The sequence below is a fragment of the Octodon degus genome, unplaced genomic scaffold, assembly GCF_000260255.1.
Source record: "Octodon degus isolate 3935 unplaced genomic scaffold, OctDeg1.0 scaffold00018, whole genome shotgun sequence".
In the NCBI taxonomy this organism is placed as follows: domain Eukaryota; kingdom Metazoa; phylum Chordata; class Mammalia; order Rodentia; family Octodontidae; genus Octodon; species Octodon degus.
Window position 1 is genome coordinate 16,644,847 of NW_004524594.1, and position 26,511 is coordinate 16,671,357.

Below are 26,511 nucleotides of genomic sequence, written 5' to 3' on the forward strand. Positions count from 1 at the left end.
GCATGCACACACATTAGTGTAAATTCAATTTATAAGTAAAAACCCTATTCACGAAGAAAATTTCAAGTGTTTACTATTGTGATAAGCAAATTTTCATCTCTTTGACAAATCCCCAGCAAAAACAACTTAAAGGAGGAGAGGTTTATTTAGTTTCAGAGTTTGAGAGGTCTGGGCCTATGGTCATCTTGCTCCAAAGCAGAAGATCATGGCAGTAGGGCACAGCAGAGAAGAGTTGCTCAACTCACAGCATCGTGCAGAAGCAGTTAGCAGGGCCAGAACCCAAGAGGAAGAGGCCAGAGGCCAGAGAGGTCCCAAGGTCGCAACCTCACAACCCACTGAACTACATTCAGAAATGTGCTTAGGTGTTTCACAAACTGAGCTGACAATCAAGATTGTCACAAGTGTCGAATCCCATCAAGCATGCAGAGTCATATCAGCTCTCCACCAGCTTTCTCCAGAAACTGAAGAGAAGGGTACACTTCCCAACAATCTCTAGGAGATCAGTTTATTCTGATACCAAAACTACACAAGGCAGCCTGAGAAAAGAAAGCTAAGGTCAAAAGCTATCATCATCAAGAGAGACACAAGAAAAAATTATAATACAGCTTGACCAAGTAGGGTTCACGCCCAAAAGTCTGGCTTGGCGTTTGCAAAGCAACCAGTATAAACATCTGTACAAACAAAAAACAAAAGAAAAAAAATGTTATTGTCTCTTCCCTATACACTTTTGCACTAATCAGGGTTGATACAGAGAGAATCAACTTGCCAACATGCTCTGTGTGTGTGTGTGTGTGTGTGTGTGCGCGCGCGCGCGTGCATATGTGCTTATGCAGTTAGTTATTCACATTTGTACAACTGTAGATTCAACATATTTGGAAAAATAGTGCATCTTTTTAAAATGTATTTAGTACAGGGTCTACAGGGTCTCACTACATAGATTGGACTCATGGTGATCCTCCTATTTTCAGCCTCTCAAGTGCTGGGATTACAGGCCTGTGCCAACATGCCCAGTCTCATTTGTTGTCTCAGCACGCCCCAGGGGCAAGGCCGGCATGGTTTGTGGTGCCGGGGATTGAACCCTGGTTCTGCAGCTCTGCCTAAGCAGGCACTTCAATCTGCTGAGCTATCTGGCTGGCCCTAAATATTGCAATCTTTAGTGAATGTGTATCTTGAACAATACAGTATAACTTCATGTAGCCATTACATTGCATTAGGTATTATAAATAATCTAGAGATGGTTTAAAATACATGGGACGATGTCCACAAATTTTAATCAAATAGTATACCTTTTATTTTTTGTTTAGTATACCATTTTTATAAGGGAAATGTGTATCCACAGTATGTGGTTGGTGCAGCACGTGGTGCTGGGGATTGAACCATGGTCCTGCACTTTGCTTAAGCTTGCCTAAACAGGCCCTTTAGACCACTGAGCTATCTTACCTGCCCCATTAAAATGTTAATCTCATCTAAAGATACTTGCACTGAAATACGCAAGATAATAATTGACCACATATCTGGGCACTCTCCATGGAATTTGACACAAAAAATTAGTCACCACAATGCTTAAAAAATGTATATATAACAATACTCAATGAGCACCTATGAAATTTTATAGCTAATACCATATTTAATGATAAAAGTCAGAATTTTTTTTCCCAAAAGGAAAAGACCAAGAACCTCTTTGTTATACTCTGTGTAATAAGATAAAGAAATATATAACATCCAGATTGAAATGGAAGAAGAAAACTACTTTTAGTTGTAAATAGAATGATTGTCTACATAGAAAATCAAATGTACTATAGATAAGACAATAAAAATAGCTCCTAAAATAGCATCAGAAAACATAAAACTCTCCAATACTTTCATAAAAATATGTCCAAAGCTGCTATACTGAAAACTATAAAACAGTCCTAAGGAGAAAATAAATATTACAGTTGGCCCTCCACACTTGGGGGTTGTACATTTAGTTTTAATTGATAGTTGATTCAATTGGGCCTGTGAGATAGCTCAGTGGACTAAGCACCTCTTTAGGCAAGCACAGGGACTGGGGTTAAATCCCCGGTACCACATGTTGTGCTGGCCCTACTCTTGGGCACTCTGAGACAATGACCAAGTCCGGACGTGGTGGCACACGCCTACGGGGAATCCGATCACTGGGGAGGCTGAAAAACAGGACAATCACTATGAGTCTGAGCTGCATGGTGAGACCCTGTACCAAATACACAAAATTTAAAAAAAATAGTTGATTCAATCAGCTGAAAAACAAAAATATTAGAAAAACTGGTATGTTCATCATATGAACCTACACAGATTTTTTCTTGTCATTATTCCTTAAATAATATACTATTTGCATAGCATTTCTATTATAATTAGGTATTATAAGTAATCCAGAGTTGATGTGAAGTATACAGGAGGAGAATGTGCATAGGATATACACAAATGCCATCATTCTATGTGAGGGACTTGAGTATCAGCAGATTTGGGTATCTACAGGGATCTTGGGGCCAAGCCTCTGCAGATGCTGAGGGATGCCTATAATACATAAAGGGAGATATATATTGTGCCATAGAGTTAAAGATTCAAAATAATTAAGATTGGGGCTGGGGAGATAGCTCAGCAGTCCAAGTGCCTACCTGGCTAGCTCAAGGACCCAAGTTCAATCCCTGGTACTGCATTGTCATGCCATCCCAGAACCCCAAGTGTATGGGCTGGCTATGAAACCGGGTGTAGTGGTGCATGCCTGTAATCCCAGTGCTGGGGAGGCTAAGATAGGAGGATCACTATGAGTCTGAGCTGGGTAGAGTCTGAGCTGGGTAGCGAGACCCTGTATCAAATAAATGAATGAATAAATAAATAAATATTTTAAAAATGATAACTAAGATGTCAGTTTCTTTTTTTTACTGTTTATTTTTTAATTAATTTTATTGAGAAAGAAATAGCAATGACAGTTTCAAAACAGGTTAATAGGACAGTTATAATAATTAATACATTGCATATTGTTGTCTTTGTAGTAGTTATTCAGAGAACAAGATGCAGACATGATATCTTGTCTAAACACTTCTAGTATAAATCTTTCTTCACATTGCACTAAGAAAAAGTAGCTGTAATCTATCCTATTTTGTATATACAGATATAAAATTATCCTTCATTTATATCCCCTTTTTTGTTTAGTTTTGCCAGAGATGGTTGTTCCATTGCCATTCAAATATTGTAGGTGCGGACATCTTGACGGGCCTGCAGTGGTCTTCGCTGCTCTCCGGGCTCCGCGATGCCGCCCAAAGACGACAAGAAGAAGAAAGATGCCGGAAAGTCGGCCAAGAAAGACAAAGACCCAGTGAACAAATCTGGGGGCAAGGCCAAAAAAAAGAAGTGGTCCAAAGGCAAAGTTCGGGACAAGCTGAACAACTTGGTTCTGTTCGATAAAGCTACTTACGACAAACTCTGTAAGGAAGTTCCCAACTATAAACTCATAACGCCTGCTGTGGTCTCTGAGAGACTGAAGATCCGTGGATCACTGGCCAGAGCAGCCCTTCAGGAGCTCCTTAGTAAAGGGCTTATCAAGTTGGTTTCAAAGCACAGAGCTCAAGTTATTTATACCAGAAATACCAAGGGTGGAGATGCTCCTGCCGCTGGTGAAGATGCATGATGAATAGGCTCAACCAGGTGTACATTTGGAAAAAATAAAATTTTATTATTAAATGAAAAAAAAAAAAACAAATATTGTAGGTGCATGAGTTCAGCAAAATAATCCAATGTAGTCCAGTAGTCCATAATAGTAGTGGGTTATCAGCAGAACTGGCAATATCAGAAGTTGTTGACTTGAGCCTTTTACAGCTCATTGTATTAACATGGGTTTACTTTTTATACCTCGTGTTTATATTTTTCTGCTGGATGGTTAAGACCAAGACAAAGCAATACCTATATAATTAAAAGTGTAACTTTTTATATCTGACAAGGTCAGTCAAATCTCCTCAGGGTTTACCCTGAAACTCGGTACCACAGTTTGTAGATCCTTTGTCAGTGTCAGCCATGTGGATGAGTCATGGCCATTGCTTGACCAATTTGCTTTCTGTGAAAGCTTGAGAGAATGTTTTCTCTCCATGTGACTCTCCTTAGGCACACCCTACATCATCAATCACTTTCCTCTGTGGCCCCATAATCTCCTTGAACAGAAAATTTGGGACACCACTGAATTACAGGATGGTACAGTACAGGTTCTCTTATGTCCTGAGTCCTTACTGACCTTGAAGGGCTTGGGCCAAGATATTGGTTATCTGTCTGAATATCAAATGCCTCAGACATAACATGGAACAGGTATTTTCCAACAATCATTGATATCCTAAACTTTAAATCCCTATAGAATGTGAAAAAAAGTAAGATAAAAGTAAACAATTACACATTGTTACACAGAAATTTAGAAATCTAACCATATATGACATTGTAGCAAGACAGTCCCTATGACTTTTTTCTTGTCTCTTGTTTTCTTTTATTGCCTTTTTTAAAAAAAAAACATTTATTTGAGAGAGAGTATAGCAATATTTGATATGACATTAGAAGCAGTACGCATTTAGAAGACCAGAATGGCAGGCATTCCAAGCATGGCCCTAGTATTACACATTGCTATCCTCAGTGCAGTTGCTTAGTTCACAGGTATCAGCATGTATAGTTAGTCAGAGTGAGAATACTACCAATTAACTACTAGCTTCAAAAACCTGGTGGAGAGTCTCAGGACCATTTCCTTAACCATCTTGTATATATAAATGTATGGTTTTGCCCCTGCCATGTTTCCTAGCTATTCTCCTTGCCCTCTCTGCGTTGTTTAATCCTTAATTTCTTGCTTTCCATTTAATTGTGTTATACATGTCAATTTTTATCTCTTCTTTTGAGTTCTTACACTTGGGAGACTATATGATATTTACACATGTGAGTCTGGTTTATTTCACTTATGAGTATATCTTCAAGTGGCATCCACTTATATATAAAGGCTTTGAATTTATCATTCTTTATAGCTGAGAGTAATACTCCATTGTATAAAAACACCACATCTTTTTCATCCATTCCTCAGGTGACGGGCATTTTGGTTGCTCCCAAGACTTAGCTATCACAAATTGTGCTGCTATAAACATAGGTGCACATATGTCACTATGATATGATGTTTTCAGTTCTTTTGGGAAAAATATTTACAAATAATAACTAAGATGTCATTTTCTAACAAGTGAATCCACACCTTCAATGAATCATGAGCAGCTCTCCAGCAGGCTTTTGCAGAAATTGCCAAGCTGATTTTAAATTTCACAGGACCTACAATAGCCGAAACATCTCTGAAGAGGACAATGGACTTGGTGACTAACACCGCCTGACTTCAAGGACAATAATCAAGTCCATGTGCTGGTGGCATAGCAATAGGGAAATAAATCAATGGAACAGATCAGAAGGTCAAGAACTAGAGCCATATGTATGGGGACAGCCACTCACGACAAAGGTGATGAGGCAGTTCAGTGCAGCACATTCTTCCAACAAATGCTGCCAAAACAGTTGGAGCTCCATGTGTAAAACAAAAGAGAACAGGGGCTGTGTGATAACTCAGTGGACTAAGCGCTTGCTTAGGCAAGCACAGGGACCAGAGTTTGATCCCTGGTACCACAGGCTATGCTGGCCCCACCCCTGGGCGCGCTGAATCAGCCACCAAGACTGGGTATGGTGGTGCATGCCTGTAATTCCAGCACTGGGGAGGCTGAAAACAGGAAGATCATAGGAATCTGAGCTGCATAGTGAGACCCTCTATCAAGTACACTGAAAAAAATTAAAAAGCAAACAAACAAAAAGCCTTTGACTCATATTTCATACCATATTCAAAACTCGACTTGAAATGAATTAGTGAGCCAATATAAAACCCAAAACTATGAAACTTCTAGAAAAAGCATGAAAGAGAAATTTTTCTGACTCATGTTAGGTACCAAAACGAAATGACACCAAAAACACAGCTCATGAAATTACAAAGTCACAGCAAGCACTTTAGACTGCTGAGCTAGCTCGCTGGCCCAAACTTCTGTTTCTGAAAGGCATTTCAAGAGAATGAAAACACACTGGATGTTGTGGAGCACAGCGGCAATGCCAGCACTTCGGGAGGCTGAGGCAGGAGAACTGGAAATGTGGAGTCAGGGCAAGAGCTACATCTATGCATGTGAGCAGGAGGGTCTGGGTAATTGTACTGTGGGTGATTTCTGCTAGTATACAGAAAGGAGCAGTTAATGCTTAGTATTTTCTGTCATTTTCAGTTTTTTCTTTTTCTCTCCTCTTAATTTCTTATAAACTTTTTTCCTTCTTTTTCCAATTCTGCATGAATATATCTCGTAATCTGAACAACTAATTGAAGACAACACTACGCAATACAACAAATTCTGTCTAATTCATGTCATTTGGTTCAGTGAAATTCTGTATCACTTGTAATTTTTTCTTTTTTATTGCTATTTTGTATTGTCTTTGTAAATAAACAAAGAAACAAATACGTGAACTCTGCTTGGGCCATTTAGTGAGATCTTGTTTAAAACAACAACAACAACAACAACAAAACCCTAAAAGACATGAGGTTAAAACATTTAGTTTAGGACAAAGGCCCAGAGCTTGATCTCCATTACTAGGGGGAAAAAAAGGAATGAAAACGTAATGCATCATATAAAAGAGAGATTATTCAAATCATATTCTTTTTTTAAAAAAATAGTTTATTTCTTTTTTCTTTTCTTTTTTTCTTTTTTTTCTTTTTTTTTTTTTGGCAAAACGGGGGATTGAACTCAGTCCCTTGCACTTGCTAGGCAAGTGCTTATTCTACAGAGCCATCTCCCCAGCTTCTCAAATCATATTCCTATAAAGAACTTAATATCTAGAGAATTCAAAAGTTAGGCTATAAATTTTATACATTTAACCAAAGAAGATATATAGACGATAAACAAGGTCATAAAAGCACACTCAACATCATTAATCATTAGGAAAATGCAAATTAGTATCATAACGCCACTATATACTTATAAGAATGGTTAAAATTTTTTTTTGTCCTCAAAGATATCATTTATTATAAAGAATGGTTAAAATTTTTAAATCCCCTACCGAGACAATATGGTATTTGCATATGTGGGTCTGATTGATTTCACTTATGGGTATGTTCTCTAGTTGCATCTAGTCACCTTTAAAATCCTTGAATTTATCTTTCTTTATAGCTGAGTAATGCTCCACTGTGTAAAAATATCACATGATTTTTTTTTCTTTCTGTATTTAGGATAGGGTCCACAGGGTCTCACTATATAGATCGGACTCAGTAATTCTCCTGTTTTCAGCCACCCAAGTGCTAGGATTACAGGTGCACACCACCACGCCCAATCTCAATCACCATCTCAGCGCACCCTGCAGGCACAGGAGGGACAAGCATGGCACACTGGGAATCAAACCCTGGCCACTGCACTCTGCCTAAGTAGGCGCTTTAGTCCACTGAGCTATCAGGCTGGCCCAGTACCACATGTTTTAATTCATTCCTTGGTTGATAGGCATTTGGGTTGTTTCCAAGATCTTGCTAGTGTAGAACCTAAGAGAACACATACAATCTGAGGCGCAGGGGCTGGGGGATCTATCCCTGGACCTGCCATGCTGGCCCAGCCCCTGGGGTACACTGAGACAGCAACTGAGACTGGGCGTGGTGGTGTGCACCTGCAATTCTAGCTGTTGGGAGGTTGTAAACAGGTGGACCACTATGTGTCTGATCTAGTAGTGAGACCCTGAACACCCTGCAGACCCTTCTCTAAAAAAATACAAAAAATAAAATCTGAAAGGTACAATAGATACTGTGAAAGGGAAAGAACCTGTACAAAAGGAAGGAAAACCTAAGATGAGGCAAAGAACAAGAGAGGAAGAGAAGAGGGAGAAAGATATATTCATGTATATGCAGAATGGCTTTGATACTTGTACTGCTGATTTCTGCTGGTCTATGGAGGGAAGTGGTCAATGCTTAAATTTTTCTCTATTTTTTCCTTGTTCTTTTAAATTTCTCATAACTGTTTTTCCAATTTTGCATGGTTATATCTGGTAATCTGAACAACTAATTTGAAGGCAACATTATACAATACAGCAACTACTGTTGAATTCTAAAAAAAATAAATAAATCCAATATCCTCTTTTTTTTTAGGCATTTAGTACAGGGTCTACAGGGTCTCACTACACAGATCAGACTCGTAGTGATCCTTCCTGTTTTTCAGCCTCCCAAGTACTGGGATTACAGGCAGGCACAATACCATGCCCAGTCTCATTTGCAGTCTCAGTGCATGGAGGTGAGCCAGGGCCGGAACCAGGAGATTGAACCCTCAGCCTCTGAGTCTGCCTAAGAAGGTGCTTTAATCTGCTGAGCTACCTGGCTGGCCCTAAATCTAATATCCTTTTGAGAAGAGGAAAAACAAAACACCTAGAACTCTTATGCAATTGGTGGGAATATAAAAGAATGTAACTACTTTGAAAAACACTTTAGCATTTTCCTGAAAAGTTTAACACAACATCCATCCTATGATCCAGTCATTCCACTCATCAGTGTTTATTTAAAAAAGTGAGCCCACGGGAGGCTTCTGGGTTAGCTCAGTTTGATACATGGAGAAAAATTGATCTCAGGTGGGTGACCTCCAAATGATACAGGGAAAAATGATCTCCCAACCTGACCTGGATGAGTTCTTGTTCTCTAAAACTGAAGAATGAATTTTAGGAACAAATGGAGGTTATGAGCAGAATGTATTTATTGAGGGAAAGAAAGCTCTTGTCCAAGAGAGGGACAGTAGTTCCCGGGGAAGCTGTCTCTTCCAGGGACTTTCATAGTGTAAATCCATGTGGGGCAAAGGTAGAGAGAATGGGAACTTGCTTAGGTGGACAAGAGGTGGGACAAAACTATCGTCAACCAATGGGATTACAAGCACCATTGCTCAGGTAAAAGTGATTAGGCCCAGGACAAAATGGGGTAGCGAGTCACATGACAAGCGGGCATAAATGTAAAACAGGACCTTATCTGGTGGCCTTCAGACAATGATTCTTCCTGAGTAATGATCAATCCTGGATGCCAGTCTTTAGGGAGGTTAGCATTTGTTTGGATTTTAGGTCTGGCTCACAGCAGGAGCATCTGTCCGTCCTTACACAGTTGTAAGGTGTCTGGTCTCTGTGATCTCCTTCCAGGGCCTGGCCCTGTCTGACTGCCTGTAATATTTCTATCTAACTCACTGCCTGCAACAAGTTGTTTAAAGCACCTGCTTGGCAAACTCAGTCAGGCACTGGGGACCGCAACTTGATCCCCAGCTCCATAAGCCACACCAGGCCTGCCCTTAAGGCAGCCTGAGGCAGCCAAAAAAAAAAAAAAAAAAAAAAATCCTTCTGAAGTTTTATGGGGTCAGGGAGATAGCTCAGATAGGTCAATGGCATAAGTGCCTGCCTGGCAAGCACAGGGGCCAGAGTTCAAACTCTATTACCGAGAGAGAGAGAGAGAGAGAGAGAGAGAGAGAGAGACCAGAGCTAGGGAGATAGCTCAACAGTCTAAGTGCCTGCCTGGCAAGTGCAAAGATCCAGGTTCAATCCCTGGTACTGCATGCTGTACCCCCTGCCCCTCAAGAATGGGGGCATGGAGGTACACACCTGTAACTCTAGTGCTGAGGAGGCTGAGACAGGAGGATCACTAGAGTTTGAGCTGCATAGTGAGATCCTGTACCAAATCAATCAATAAATAAAAAGATTTTTTTAAAAAGAGAGGCCATTATCCACACAAAAACTTGCACGTGAATATTCATAGGCTTGAACTATATAACCCAACCCAGAAACAACCCAAATGATCCTAATCAAGTGAACATATAAACAAATATGTCCAATCATATTATTCCCAATAAAGATGAATGGGCCAGACATCTTCAACCACACCAATGAATTCAAAATAAATACAAGGCATAAAAGAAGCCAGACCGTGCTCCGCACCACAAAGAATATATACTATATAAGTCTACTTCCAGAAAACTCTTGGAAATGAAAACTCATTGATAGTGACAGAAAGTAAGGCAGTGGTTATGCAGGATTGAGCCAACGCAGGAAATTAAAGGCATGACCAAGGGCACAGAAAGTTTGGGTGGGGATACATTTGTTTACTCTTTTGATGGGATGGATAATGCTTTCACTATCACACACATAGGTCAAAGCTTAACAAACTCTACAATCAACAAAGATAGAAGATAGAAGATATCTTCTCCAGGACAATGCAGAGATCTGGGCCTCCTTGGAAGAGTTAGAGAATGCAGAGGTAGTGATTTCCATACTATCCTTGCTCATTTCCCCAATCCCGGCCTTTTCTTAGATTGGCCAAATCATGATAGATGATTGTAGCTCCCAATACAGCTGTTAGACTGATAGGTTATGACCCTAGTATGAATTGCCGAATTATTACAGTGGTCATACAATATGGCCAAAGCCCTTAAAATAACAGTTTATCTTCCCAGAGACCACCTCCCCACTTCTTCTCCAACTCAGCCCAGGGTGCAGTTTCCTTTCACCTTTCCTACCACCTCAGGGAAGGTCCCAATCAGCTCATCAGGTATATCTAAATGTTCCCCTCAAACCCCACCCTTGGCAAAAGGTCATAAAAGCCTCAGCCTCCCTTTGTTCAAATTCAGAAAAGTCTTTATCTTCCCAAATTCTCTCCATGTCCTCTAAGACAATGAAGCCCCTTTGCCTTTATAATATGAAAAGATTTTTTTTTTTTTTTTGGCGAAACCAGGAATTGAACTCAGGCCCTTGCGCTTGCCAGGGAAGCGCTTATTCCTCTGAGCCATCTCCCCGGCCCCTTTCCCTTTATAATAAAGCCCCTTTCCCTTTTTCCCTTCTGCTTGTTTCTCTGCTGCAACACCATGGAAAACCTATCATAGACCAGTTGTGATACCTTCATTATGTCCCATCTAGCTCCTGGTCGGGGAACCAAAGATGTTGCATCAGGGGAGAGGGAAGCATCACTTCTCTGCTGTCCAATCAGTGCACTAGCATCTTAAAACTCAGCCCCAGTGGGGGGAAAAAATAGAGGGATGAAGTTTAATGAAAGGAAGACATTTTATTTGTAAAGAGGGAAAAAGGAGGGGGAGGAAAGGAGAAGATAGATAGCTATACCCTGATAAAGATAATCAAAGTGGGGGGGGTTCCAGAAAGACAGCAACTTTGTCCCAGCTGCCTGTATGGAGGGTGAGTGACCCCCTCACATACACCCAGAACTTGTGAAAACTGGATTGGCTTCTGAGCGCCTCTTTCTAACATCCTTTCTCTCAATGGTCTGTGTGCAGCTTTTTCTGTCTGTTCCCTTGTCCTTGACCTACCTCATAAGGCCTTATCTTTGAAGTAGGCGGCTAGTTGGCACGGGAGTACCTTATTCACGATTAGCTTACAGTTAGTGAGGAGGTGCGTGGGTATCTACTGCACTCTACAATGACCCTAAAATGAATAATATAGAGACTCTGGAGTGAGTATGTTAGTGCATAGGTATGAGTACATACCGCCTTAAAGTTAGTCATACACACCCCCCCACACACACTCACACCCACTTCCACTATATTTTATTGGAGGTGGGGATGGCTTATCATTTGTATATTTGGCTTTCTCCCTGTGTCCTGCCTATCAGCTTGTTTTCTGGTTTCTTGGTGCAAGTCCCAAGGCCACTTGGTGCCTTTTTTTATCTGGTTTTTCTCCCCCTCTCCCCATCCTTGACCTATTTCCTACAGGAATCTCTCTAGAGAAGTTTGGTTTGAACTCCTTCTAGCCAGGATTATCTAGAAGGCCTGAAGAGGCCTCTATTCTATTTTCTTAACTACAGACCCCTGCCCTGACAATTAGAGTAATATAACCTCTAGTGTATGGTATGTGGATTTTTTTTTTTCAGTACTGGGGATTGAACTCAGTATCTTGAGCTTGCCAGGCAGGCGCTTATGCCACTGAGCTATCTCTCCGGACCCATATTTGGATATTGAGTCTGTGAATGAACTGCTTTCCACACTCTTCAGAAAGGAACCTGAGAAGCAGTTTCCATTCACATGGAGTGGACAACAGCAGTCAGTCAGTCTTGCCAAGGACCATGCTAATTCTTCTGCTCTTTGAAAAGAATCTCTGAACATCCCATGAACCATCTCAACAATGCACTGATTTGATGACACCATGTTAACTAGAGTTGAACAAGTCCTCTGCATGCCTCAAGTAAGGTATGCAGACTGTACTATCTGGGAGGTAAATTATACAATGATTTAGAGACCCAGAACCTTGTGAAGTTATTATCATCTGCTATAGTCTGGATCTTAAGGCTTGGTTACCATGGAGATGCTATTTGGAGGTAGTGGAATATGTAGAAGTGGAAGCTGGTGCCAAGTCTTGTGGTCACTGGAGATGTACTTTTTGAAGAGGATTGTATAACTCTGATTCCTTCTTCCTGTTCTTTTGCTTTCTGGCTTCCTGATTTTGTTCTGTTGTGAACTCCTGCCAGGATACGCTCATTGCAGGCCCACAGCAATAGGATCATCTACCATGGACTGACACCTCCAAAACTGTGGCCCCAAATAAACCTTTTCTCTTTATAAACTGATTTTCTCTGGTATTTATTATAGTGGCACATCATGAAATCTGGCAAATTCCATAGAACCAGAGAAATCTTCCTAGAAGACCCCTAGAGAGCCCCATAGAACAATCATCATGCAGAACCACTGGGCTCTGGAGCAGGTCATCTAGAGGCTCCTGACACATTTCTGGACCTTGGCAGAGACAGAGAGAATGCTGTGGTTGAAATATGTCTCCCAAAATTCACGTGCTGAAGACTTAACCCTCAAATCTATATGTTAGGGATATTTGAAGGCAAGGCCTGGGAAGCTGTTAAGGTTACATGAGGTCACCAGCGAGAGGCCTTATGGTATTAGTGGTTTTATAAGAAGAGAGACAGAGCTGGCGCCTTAGTCTGTTTTGCTGTGTGATCCCCTGACCATGTCAGAATGCAGCATAAGGTCTCATCAGTTGCCAAGCCTTCACTGGCACCAGGCCCCTGAACTATGGGCTACAGAATGATGAGGTGAATAAACTTTCATTCTTTATAAATTACCCGGTCAGATATTCAATTACAGCAACAGAAAATAGGCTAAGTCAGTGTCTGACTGTTGACATCAAATGACCATATGGTCTGACATGCCCATCCTGAGCTGGGCTCTGTTAGAACCAACTCATCAGGTCAGGAAGTCCACCATGCAGCAGAGAGAAACTGCTGTAACAAGGAACAAGCACAGGGCACAAGAAAGCCACACAAACAAGGGCTATGTCCTTCGCTAAAGTTGGCTGACATCTCTTCTTCAGCCCTCTTGAGGGTATGACCAACTGACAAGAGGCTGAGCTTGACTCAGTGATAGGTTGGAAGGAGTCTTACCAAGCCAAAGATGGGCTGCTCCTACACCACAACCTGCTTACCTAGAGGTAATGGTGGTGAACTAAGGAAATCGTGGGTGTGCCCTGGAGACAGCTTTGAGCACCCTCCCTAAGTTACCCACTTTGGGTAGAGAGAAATGTGCACCAACCTTGTGATTCTGTGTCTAGTAGCTTTGAGTTCAGCTAATCTTAGGGTCCTGGTGCTAAGACAAAGATTCTCCTATCACAGGAATCCACTAGAGACTTTGCTGCTACCTAGTAATTTCCATTGGGCCAATAAGTCAAGTCAGAGAAGAGTTGTTATATAGACAGGGATGATGGTCTGAATAAGTGGTAGGAGGAAATGTGTTTAGTTCTCAGTGGCCTTTAGGACACCTTAATATCCCCACGCAGATTTTCCTTCAGTGGGCAAGGACTACAGCAGGGCACACAGGGGCTGTGGTAGCAATGGGCTCTTCAAGGACCCAGCCTTCCAAAATGGTGGTGGAAGTGGTGGGTCCAGTCAAGACCTCAGGCCTAACACAGTGGCAATGAAAGGGACCATAGGTCTTCCTATTTGGCTTATTAACAAGTGTCCCTGGAATCTGAGGGCCACCAGATCCTGCAGAGATTCAGGATGGGTGACCCTGGATGGATCAAGTGAATGAGTGGTTGCAAGATCTGAGTAGATGACACTATGTCCTACCTAACTGCTGCCATGGAGACAGTGTTCCTGTCCCCCAACACATCCAAGAGTGCTGACGACTATGGGCTCTCAAAAAAGTTGTTCTTGGCTGATGGGGTATATATCCAAGGGGACACTGAAATGAAATGACTGTGGTGGGGACAGCTAGCTGCTCCTCCACCCACTGCAGCCTATGAGAGCAGGCTGAGGCATCACACCTTGCCTATGATTCTCTCCAGCTTGAGTATCTGGCCCTGACTCTGATCCTAGGGGTCCAAGCAGAGCCCCTAAGCTAAGAGTAAGTGGGCAGACTGGTTCTGGTGGGCAGGGACCCTGATGTCATCACATGTGTGTAGTTCACTTAGATCTTGGCACCATCTTCTTAGGGTCTAGAAAGATTACTAGATATGTCTCCTGAAGAGCCCCCAGGCTTGTGCTGGACTAGGCAGCAGACATGCAGGTGTGTAGGGGGTGGGGCTAGGAGCTACAGGAGCTGAAGTGTGGCTGACAGTTTATAGCAGCTGCCCTGGGAGATCCTCTGTGGAAATAAGGGGTAGGTGAACCAGACCTGAGGTGCCATGAAGCTCGGCCACCTGTAGCTCCCTGTGAGGCCACCTCCCTTTCTCTGGGAAGCTCACGGGCTACTCTGTCCTATAGCACTCACCCCATGTTGAGTTCTCTGGAGAAGAGAGGTGATGGGCAGGGCCAGGCTTCCCAGGTGGCACCAGATCAGGATATAATCTGTGATCCTTCTCCTGCAGCAGGTCCTGGCTCCGTACCAAGGAATAAGGGGCACTGCATCCTTCACCTTGGTCCAGCTGTATCTGTCAGACTGCCAGAAGAGCCCCCAGTGTCACAGCAGACCATCTAGATGGGTCTTAAGTCCTGAAACTTCTAGGCTATGCCTGAAGTTCATAATTGACCACAGGGAGGGCAGGGCAGAACCATGGAGAGGCTATGGTAGCACCAGGCTCCACTCCACCCATCTAGGACATGACCCAAAGGATCCTGCATATCTGTGCTGAGATAGAACTCTAGTTATGGCTTGGCCACAGCCAAGCAGAGAGCCTGGGCAGGTCTTCAGCCCCAGAGACCAGGCCTGGATGTGCACTCAGGAAGACGCAGTGCAGGCTCCTCCTCAATGTCAAGGAGCCTAGGAATTCTCAGGAAAGGTGTTGTGGGTGCTAATCTCAGCTTCTGCTTGGGACACTGAAAGCTAAGAGAGCTTTCTTTTCCCACCTTAGGCAGCAACAAAATATCTCAAACAGCCCCCAAACTCATGGCTTACCTCAAAACTATCAATGCCAAGGTCACAGGACAACCCACTAGCCTGAGATCGAAGAAAGGATAGGTACCTACCTGCCAGAGAGATAAAGCACAAGCTCACCTGAGACAGGTCAGACAGCACACCACCAAGGGAATTCATCTAACATATTAAGAAATCCGTAAAAGCTGAGAGAGCTCTTATGAGAGAGCATGCACTCCTCAAGCTTTAGATGGGAGGGACATTCACACCCATTCCCAGGTCTCCACAGATTCCACTGGACATCCACAAAAATGACCAGCAAGATTGTTAGAAAGTTTTGCTCTGGCATTACCCTGGTGAGAACCAAGGCACAAATCCACTCAATGTAGGTCTGGGACATCTCACCCCATGGAGGAATGAGCTTTGGACACTCAGAAAGGTTGTGCCCACAGGACCTGAGCCCATGGGGCCAAATGAAAATCTAAGCATCTCCTGGTCGCACCTCTTGCCATCCAGCAACTGTGGCAAGGTGCACCGGAACATTGCTAGGAAGGCAACTGAAAGGTGGGGACACACCCTCTCTGAGACCCACACACTTAAAGTGGAAGGGGGACTGGCCACAGGGAGATCTGATGGTACAGTCATCCTGTGAGATTGACCATAGCAACATCAAGCTCTGACTCATCTCTATACCAAAGGACAGTTGATAGGGCGTCTCAGTTACTCTTCTCTCATTGCTGGGACAAAATACCCGGCACCCAAAATGAAGAAAGGAAAGGTTTACTTAGCTCATAGTCAGTGGAGTTTTCAGTCCATCCTCAGCTGGCTCCAAGGCAGAGTGACACATGGCAGAGAACAACCACTCATGGTGGTGGCAAAAAGCAGAGAGGCAAGGAGTGGCAGCAGCTCGAGGAGCGACCAGCTTCTCTCTCTTACATTTGTATGCAGAGAATCTGCCCCAGGGCACTCACACCCATAATCCCAGCACTGGACCATGCGTCAATCCCAAACTCCAGAAGCTGCCCCAAGACTGCGTGAGGCTTTGGGGGGACAACTAGATACAAGCCATAACATAGGGTATGTCGCTTTTGCCTATGCTGGCCTCCACAATGTCTCTGGACTACAAGATAAGTGATGAGGCTTACATTTAAAATAAAATACTGAAAAGCAATCAAAACCATCAGATTTGGATATGATATGTATTGGGACTGTCAAGCAGCACATGTAAAGAACTGCTGTAAGTGTGATAAAGACTCTAATGGAAAAGGTGGACACCATACACAAGCAAATGAGACATTTCTGTGAAGAGATAGCAACTGTGAAATAAAAATGAAATGGCAATCAGTAACACGGATGAAAAGACGCCTGCCACGAGGTCCTCAGTGGACTTGACACAGCCGGAGAAAGAGTCGAGGAACTTGAAGGTGAGGCAAACTGAAGCACAAAGAGGAAACAACAACGGCGAGTGGTGGGTGAGGATCAACCAATAGCGTTGGATATTGAGGGATCTAATATATAATCAGAATGTCAGGAAGAACAATGGATAAGAAATATTTAAGAAATAAAGGGATGAAAGTTTTATAAAGCTACTGACAATCACATCCAAAGGGCTCAGAGAATACAAACCAAGACAAACACTATTAAAAGAATCCAGGGCATACCATTTTCAGACGGGTAAATACCAAAAACAAAAGAGAAAGCCTGAAAGCAGCAAGGGAGCAAAGGTATATCCCAGCCAGAGCTTCCTGGCAGAAACCAAGTAAGCCAGTCTGAAAGAAAAAAGTAAAACTGTCGACCCAGAGGGCCAGTGAGATAGCTCAGCAGACTAAGCACCTGCTTCGGCAAGCAAAGGGACCAGGGTTTGATCCCTGGTTCTGCATGTCCCACCAGCCCCGCCCACAGGGGGTGCTGAGCTGGCAACCGAGTCTGGGTGTGGTTGTGCACATCTGTAATCCCAGCTCTAGGGAGGCTGACAACAGGAGGAGCCCTACAAGTCCAAGCTGCGTAGTGAGACCTTGTACCAAATACATAAATGAAAAAAAACAAAACTGTCTCCCCAGAATTCTATACCACTTACAACAGCCCCTGACAAAAATGAAAAACTCAATTATAAATATAACAAAAGTGTGTAGATTATACGTACTGAAAAAACTATAAAACATTCATGTAAGAAATAAAAAAGATCTAAATAAATGGGCAGATACATATATTTATGAGTTGATGACTCAACACTAAGAAGTCAGTACTGCCCAAAATGACCTAAATGTACACATGTCCCAATAATTTTTAAGTTAAAAATATATAATCCAAAAAAATCCAAAATCCATTACTTTTATAGTGCATCAAAATAAATTAACGTCACAAACCAGACTAGGAAAGGGGATGCTATTATTTTATTTTATTTTATTTTTTTGTGCATTTAGTACAGGGTCTACAGGGTCTCAATATGTAGATTGGACCCCTATGATCCTCCTGTTTTCAGCGCCCAAGGAAGGACGGGGCTGGTGGGACATGCAGAACTGGGGATCAGACTCTGGCCCCTGAGCTTGCTAAAGCAGGCGCTTAGTCTACTGAGCTATCTGGCCAGCCCAGCTACTACTTTATTTTTTTATTTTTATTTTTTTAAATTATTTTATTTATTTATGTATGTGTGTGTGTGTGTGTGTGTGTGTGGCCAGCTCAGCCCACCAGGGGGCGGGCTGGCTGGCATGTGGTGCTGGGGATTGAACCTCCGTCCCTGTGCTCTGCCAAGCTTGTTCTAAGTAGGTGCTTTAGACCACTGAGCCATCTCACCAGCCCCCCAGCTACTACTTTAAATATCCAGTAATTTTTGCCTATTTGTACTTTCTGTGGTACAGAAAAGTAATCTTCATTGTTTTTGTAGTCAAATTCAACTTTTACAGACATACAACGTCATTATTCTTTTTTTTTTTTTGGTGGAACCAGGGATCGAACTCAGGCCCTTGCATTTGCCAGGTAAGCGCTTATTCCACTGAGCCATCTCCCTGGCCCCACAACGTCATTATTCTTAAGAGGAATACTTCCATTCATTTCCAGGTTTGCTTTCAGTAGTCCTCCATGCTATTACACTGCCTCACTGATCAGGTGCCTCAAGAAAGAGTGGGTTAAACTTGTATGTACGGAGAGGTTTTACCAAATATTTATTTTAAGGGTGAAATCACTTTTGCTTGTATTACTGCTTGATGTTGAACTTTTTGAGCATTTAAAATATATGTACCAGGGCTGGCCAGATCACTCAGCAGACTAAAGTGCCTGCTTAGGCAGACACAGGGAGCAGGCTTCAATCCCAGGCCCCACCCCTGGGCCCACTGAGACAGCGATGGAGACTGGGCGTGGTGGCGTGCATCTGTAATCCCAGCGCTTGGGAGGCTGAGAACAGGAGAATCACTATGAGTCCAATCTACATACTGAGACTCTGTAGACCTTGTTCTAATACATTAAAAATAAATACATAAGTACATAAAAATAAAAATTAAGCACACTTTCACAGGCTTTTTGTTTATAATAAACAACAAGCTTCCTAACTGCTGCATTAGGCTTAACTATCATATAATTTGGCCAAATACATGTTCCCCAGTAAACTTAAAACAACAACAAGAAGAAAAAAATCCCTGCCCTTTCATATACTAAGAAGGAGGATGGGCTACTGACAAAGTTCATTCCAGGACACATGAAAATGACATACTGTGGCATGAGTTGTTTTTAAATTTGTTGCACTGTTACTAAAGTAAACTCTGAGGGCTGCAGCTAAAACATTCCAAGCTCTGTCTTCCATATTTATTGATTCACAAAATTTTGCACAGAAAGCAATTGGGGATGTGAATGGCAGTATTTGCATCTCACTGCTTCCAAGATTTCAAGTTTAAAGAGCAAGCTGTTTATTTAAAAAAAGAAAGAAAGAAAGCAGGAAGGAAGAAGAGATTCCTTATTTGAGTTAGATACAAGGACACAGAAAAACAGCACACACTTGAAGGTTAATTGGTCTACAAATAGAGGCAATGTTGTCCTACAAAGTTTTATTGGTACACATATTTTATTTTTTATTTCTTTCTTTATTTTATTTTTTGGTGGTACCAGGGATCGAACTCAAGACCTTGTCAGGCAAGCACTTATTCCACTGAGCTATCTCTCCAGCCAATACATATATTTTAAATACTCAAAAAAGCTCAACATCAAGCAGTAATACACACAAATAAAAGCAATTACATCCTTAAAATAAATATTCGGAAAAACCTCTACATACAAGTGAAAGAATATGTAACAACAACAACAAAAAGATTTGTTTATATATGTAGCTGAAATGTCCTGTTCCAGCCGACATGTCCCCAGTAAATAGGGAGGCACAGACACAGATGACTATAGTAGCTCACTGTCCTACAGTGTTTTGGGTACTAGGACACTATCCACATCAGATTTATCCCTTTTGTCATAGCTGTTAATTTTTTCCTTTTTTTCTTCTTCTTTTGTTTGTCATTTTGTTTTGTTGTTGTTTTATAACATGCCAAATCCTTGGGCAGGGCCCTGGGAGGTAGCTCAGTAAAATAAGTACTTCTTGGCAAGTGCAAGGGCCTGAGTTCAATCCCCGGTTCCGCACACACACACACACACACACACACACACAAAGGCAAAAAAAGGCAAAAAAAAGGGCCGGCCAAAATAGCTCAGTGGATTAAAGTGCCTGCAAGCAGGCATAGGGGCCCAGGGTTCGGTCCCCAGGCCTGCTGTACTGACCCCTCCCCTGGGGGATGCTGAGACAGCAATTGAGACTGGGCATGGTGGTGCATGCCTGTAATCCCAGCTCTTGGGAGGCTGTAAACAGGTAGATCACTATGAGTCCCATCCAGCAGCGAGATCCTGAAGACCCTGTAGACCCTTCCCTAAAATGAAAAAAAAAAAAAAATTCTTGGGCATATGTGATAGCCTTAAACAATATTTTTAAGTTTTTCTTTGTTTGAATATTCTGGAAGTGAAAGGACATTAAAAGTAAAATATGAGCTTTTTTGCAACGTGTTTGCTGGGAGAGCACAGGTGTAGTGAAAACCACCACTAAATCAAAGCCAACATGGGAAAGGGAAAGACTCGAATTAATAGCATCATCATCGGACACGTGGACTCCAGCAAGTCCACCACCACCGGCCATCTGATCTACAAATGTGGTGGCATCAACAAAAGAACCATTGAAAAATTTGAGAAGGAGGCTGCTGAGATGGGGAAGGGGTCCTTCAAGTACGCCTGGGTGTTGGACAAGGTGAAAGCCAAATGTAAGCATGGTATCACCACTGACATCTCCCTGTGGAAATTCGAGACCAGCAAGTATTATGTGACCATCATTGGTGGCCCTGGACACAGAGACATCATCAAAAACAAGATTATGGGCACATCGCAGGCTGACTGTGCTGTCCTGATTGTTGCTGCTGGTGTTGGTGAATTCGAAGCTGGTATCTCCAAGAATGGCAGACCCGTGAGCGTGCCCTTCTGGCTTACACACTGGGTGTGAAACAACTAATTGTTGGTGTTAACAAAATGCATTCCACAGAGCCACCCTACAGCCAGAAGAGGTACGAGGAAATTGTTAAGGAAGTCAGCACCTACGTTAAGAAAACTGGCTACAACTCCGACTCTGAAGCTTTTGTGCCAATTTCTGGTTGGAATGGTGACAACATGCTGGAGCCAAGTGCTAACATGCCTTGGTTCAAAGGATGGAAGGTCACTCGAAAGGATGGCAATGCCAGCAGAACCACACTGCTTGAAGCTTTGGATTGCATCCTCCCACCCACTCACCCAATTGAGGAGTCTTTGTGGCTGCCGCTCCAGGATGTCTACAAAATCGGTGGTATTGGGGCTGGTGAGATGGCTCAGTGGTCTAAAGCACCTACTTAGAACAAGCTAAGCTAAGCAAATTACAGGGACCGCGGTTCAATCCCCCAGCACCACATGCCAGCCAGCCCCGCCCCCTGGTGGGCTGAGCTGGCCACACACACACACACACACACACACACACACACACACACACAAATAAATAAATAAATAAAAATAAAATATAAAAAAAATCAGTGGTATTGGCACTGTCCCTGTGGGCTGAGTGGAGGCTGGTGTTCTCAAACCTGGCTCCAGTCAATGTCACAACTGAAGTCAAGTCTGTTGAAATGCACGACGAAGTGAAGCTCTTCCTGGGACAATGTGGGCTTCAATACCAAGAACGTGTCTGTCAAAGATGTCTGGTGTAGCAATGTTGCCTGTGATGACAAAAATGACCCGCCAACGGAAGCAGCTGGCTTCACTGCTCAGGTGATTGTTCTAAACCATCCTGGCCATGTCAGTGCTGGCTATGCTCCTGTCCTGAGTTGTCACACAGCTCACATTGCTTGCAAGTTTGCTGAGCTGAAAGAAAAGATTCATTGCCATCTGGTAAGAAGCTGGAAAATGGGCCCAAGTTTTGAAATCTGGTGATGCTGCCATTGTCGACATGGTTCCAGGCAAGCCCATGTGTGTCAAGAGCTTCTCTGACTACCCACCTCTGGATCGTTTTGCTGTTTGCGATATGAGACAGTTGCTGTGGGTGTCATCAAAGCTGTAGACAAGAAGGCTGCTGGAGCTGGCAAGGTCACTAAGTCTGCCCAGAAAGCTCCGAAGGCTAAATGAATATTGTCCCTGACGCCTGCCACCCCAGTCTTTTTTTTTTTTTTTCTTTCAGAACCAAGGACTGAACTCAGGTCATTGTGCATGCCAGGCAAACGCTTATTCTACTGAGCTATCTCCCCGGCCTTAATCAGTGGTGGAAGACCAGTCTCAGAACTGTTTCTCCCAATTAGCCATTTAAGTTTAATAATGAAAAACTGGTTAATGATAACAATGCATCATAAAGCCTTCAGAAGGAAAGGAGAATGTTTTGTAGACCATTTGTGGGGGGGGGCAGTTTTTAAGTTATTAGTTTTTATTTATTTTTTAATAATTACCAGACTTTTTTTTAATAAAAATAGAAAGAAAAAGATTACTGCATATGCTCCAGTAATTTCTATGATTGCAAAGTCTCATTTAATAAGAGCTGGCCAAATAGCTCAGCAGATTAAAGTGCCTGCAAGCAGGTACAGGGGCTGGGAGTTCGATCCCAGAGCCTGCCAGCCTGGCCAGCCTGGCCCCCTGGGGCACACTGAGATGGCAGTTGAGACTGGGTGTGGTGGTACATGCCTGCAATCCCAGCACTTGGGAGGCTGTAAACAGGCAGATCACTACAAGTTGATCTAGTAGTGAGACTCTGGACACACTGTAGACCCTTCCCTAAAATACAAAAAAAAAAAAGTCTCATTTACTAAACATAGAAATGAATTTTAGGAAATAAGATTGGAAGGTAAAAAATAAACATATTAAATTCTTTCATTGAGAATATGTCCTAAAATAAATAAACTTTTTAAAATGAAATATTCATAATATATAGGCTTGCCACTCCCAGTGCTGACCATGATGGTAATGCCAAAGAAAAAGCTAAATTACATATCTATAAGCTTACTAATACTGGATATTAGTTGATGATAGTAACCAAAGAAAACAAGTGACACACTATCTAATTATTTACCCTTCTAAATTACAGGAAATAAAGTAAGTATAGTAAATATAAGACACATTCTAATTATTCTGCAAATAAGCCTTCATAGAATTTTTGTGGGCTGGGGAGATAGCTCTGTAGAATAAGCACTTGCCTGGCAAGCACAAGGGCCTGAGTTCAATCCCCGGTACTGCAAGAAAAAAAAAAAAGAATTTTTGTACATTTTTTTTCACAGTTTATTTTTGCTCATCCATGAGTATGTATTTCCTTTTTTCCTTTTTTTTTTTCAGAACTGGGGATTGACCTCAGGCCCTTGTGCTTGCCAGGGAAGCACTTATTCCACTGAGCCATCTCCCCAGCCCCTATATTTATATTTTATAATAACTACTTTCAACAAATTTTGCACATGTACATGAGAGTTCTTAATTCTACTTTTAAATGTTCACTCCTTTTTTTAAAAAATGTATTTAGTACAGGGTCAACAAGGTTTACAGAATCTCACTACACAGATTGGACTTGTAGTGATTCTCCTGTTATCAGCCTCCCAAGCGCTGGGATTACAGGAGTGCGCCACCATGCACAGTCTCAACTGCCATCTCAGTGTGCTCTGAGGGCGGGGGCCAGCACAGCATACTAGGGGTCGAACCACAGTTCCTGCATCTATGCAGGTGTTTGAATCCACTGAGCTATCTAGCTGGACCTGTTCCCTCCCTTTCTCTCCTGGTCCCTCCCTTTCTCTTCTGGTCCCTTTCCTATTTGCAGTAGATCTATCACCCCACTTCCTTTTTTCTGTTTTTCACTTACTATATTTATGTTTTGGATATCTTTTTTTATATTTTTGTCTATTTATTTAGTCTTTTTAAAATTAATTTTAATGAGAAAGAAATAGCAATGAGACAGTTTCAATACAGGTTAATATGGACCAGCCAAAGAGCTCAGTGGATTAAAGCACCTGCAAGCAGGCGCATGGTCCAGGGATTCGATCCCCGGGCCTGCCATGCTGGTCCCACTCCTGGGGCATGCTGAGATGGCAATTGAGACTGGGCATGGTGGTGTGTGCCTATAATCACAGCTTTTAGGAGACTGTAAACAGGTGGATCACTACGAATCTGATCTAGTAGTGAGACTCTGAACACCCTGTAGACCCTTCCCCAAAATACAAAAAAAAAAAAAAAAAAAAAAACCAAAAAACTGGTTAGTAGGACAGTTACAATAATTAATACATTGCATATGGTTGTTTTCATAGTAGTTATTTAGAGTACAAGATGCAGACATGGTATTTTATTTAAACACTATTAGTACAAATCTTTCTTCTCATTGAACTAAGAGAAAGTAGCTGTATATCTATCCTAATATATATGTATTTTCACTACAAAATGGTCCTTCATTTCTAGTCCCCCCTTTTTTGTCAGAGATGGGTGTTCCATTGCATTCAAATATTGTAGGTGCTTGAATTAAGCAGAATAACCCAATATAGTCCAATAGTCCATAATAGTAGTGGGTTATCAACAGAACTGGCGATGTCAGAAGTTGTTAACTTGAGCCTTTTACAGCTCAGCAGATTAATATGCCTTTCCTTTTTATACCTTGTCATTATACTATTCTGCTGGATGGTTAAGGCCAAGACCCATATAACTAAAAATGTGTAATTAGTTTTTAAAATCAATACTCTTTAATGGAAACAACTTGACCAAAATTCTGCCACGAAATTTTGAGACCCATTAAAACAAAGTTTAATGAGACAAAAAGAAAAAAGTGAAATATGAGATGTAGGTAACCTAAGAATCTTTTCTGATGATCAGTAAGCCAATGAATGGTTTCTTAAAACTCCCTAATCACAGCAGAGACCCTGGCATAGCCACCATCATATTCTGAAGTTTCTTATAGCACCTAGAATTCTAGATTCTGCACATAAGCAATTCAACATTTTGTGGTTTACATAAGCATCTGAAGGGAGAGTCATTGGTCACTGTCTCAGTTACTTTTGTCTCATTGCTGGGACAAAATACCCGACACCCAAAATCAAGGAAGAAAAGGTTTATTTGGTTCATGGTTTGTGGAGGTTTCAGGCCCTACTTGACTGGCTCCAAGGCAGAGTGGCACGTGGCAGAGGGCAGCAGCTCAGGTGGCAGAAAACAGAGAGCAAAAGGAGGCGCAGCAGTTGCAGCAGGTAGGCAGCCTCTCTCTCCTCCTTACATTGTATGCAGGTTGCCCACCCCAGGGCGGGTGTAGCACTCACACCCATAATCCCAGCAGCACTCACACCCATAATCCCTGCACTGGGTCATGAATTAATCACAAACTCTAGAAGGTACCCCAGCGACTGTGTGAGGCTTTGATGAGACAGCTAGACCCAAATCATTACAGTCACCATATCAAAACCTCTACAAAAAGTCTTGAATTACTTTCCTTCTGATTTACTAAGAATGTAGTCAGACTAGAGACTGACAAATTCCTTCCTGTTTTTTTTTTTTAATGTCTTTAGTACAGTATCTGTAGGGTCTTACTATGCAGATTGGACTCAGTGATCCTCCTGTTCTCAGCCTCTCAAGAGCTGGGATTATAGGCACGCACCACCACACCCAGTCTCAATGGCTGTCCCAGCGTGCTGCAGGGGTGGGGCTGGCGCGGCATGTGGCGCTAGGGATCAAACCCCATCCCTGCACTTACCCGAGCAGGCGCTTTAGTCCACTGAGCTATCTGGCCTGCCCCCAGTTTTCACTTATAATTGGAATTTTATCACCATTTTTCTTTAGCTCTTACGAAATTGGTTTACCGAAAAGCTCTACCTGTGATATCTGGACACTGATCATCTTAGCGTCTTCCACATTCGCTTCACATTCCAATAAGCTGTAAATTCTGATGTAAAAGTGGGTGGGAGTCTTCCAAGTTGCAAAAGTTCTTTTATTTCCCACTAGCTTCCTGTACACAACCGAGGAGAACTAAACATCCAGCATACAGTTATTATAAATTCCCAGACCTACTACTATACCAGTCAGAGTAAACTGACTCTCTGTTTCAAAAGAAGATGGGTTAGGCCAGGGAGACAGTTCAGCAGCATAAGCACTTGCTTAGCAACTAGAAGGCGGCAAGGCCCCCAGATTGATCTCTGCTATGGGGGGAGTAAAAAAAGGTAGGTTCAACCAAAATCACTGTAGATTCATCATATATGAATATACCAACATCTGGATTGAAGATTTCCTCAGCAACCAGCTGAAAAAAATTCCCTTGGAAACACCATCCTCATCAATGCCTTGTTCTCCCTCAAACTCCACGTACAACTGTTTCAAGTTTGAGAGATTCCATAGCAATCTTGTCTAGCTGGATAAGGGTGGCATCTCCGATATGCTCCCAGCCAACTTTGAGTCTCAGATGTGGTGTCACCAGTGGACCTTGAACTAGACGGTGGAGAACTCCGATTCTTTATTCACTGTCCTTGTGAATTCTATTGTCAGAATATGATCCTCAATTTTTTGTGTGACAGAATTCAATACGAAGAGACACATCATAAAAGAAAATTTGTTTCTCCTCCTCCTCCTCCTCCTCCTCCTCCTCCTCCTCCTCACGTCTGCCCAGGCTTTCCTTCCTGTATGATGC

General features: G+C 42.4%; 1 protein-coding gene and 1 pseudogene across 1 annotated transcript; one reads left to right on the top strand and one right to left on the bottom strand.

The window, feature by feature from the left end:
• Positions 1 to 3,225: 3,225 nt before the first annotated feature.
• Positions 3,226 to 3,699, top strand: LOC101572343 (40S ribosomal protein S25). Its single transcript, XM_004627086.3, has one exon. The coding sequence runs from the start codon at positions 3,269 to 3,271 to the stop codon at positions 3,644 to 3,646; it is 378 nt and encodes a 125-aa protein (XP_004627143.1). The 5' UTR covers positions 3,226 to 3,268; the 3' UTR covers positions 3,647 to 3,699.
• A 7,665-nt stretch (positions 3,700 to 11,364) lies between these two features.
• Positions 11,365 to 26,511, bottom strand: part of LOC101583726 — an 18,086-nt pseudogene continuing 2,939 nt past the window's right edge.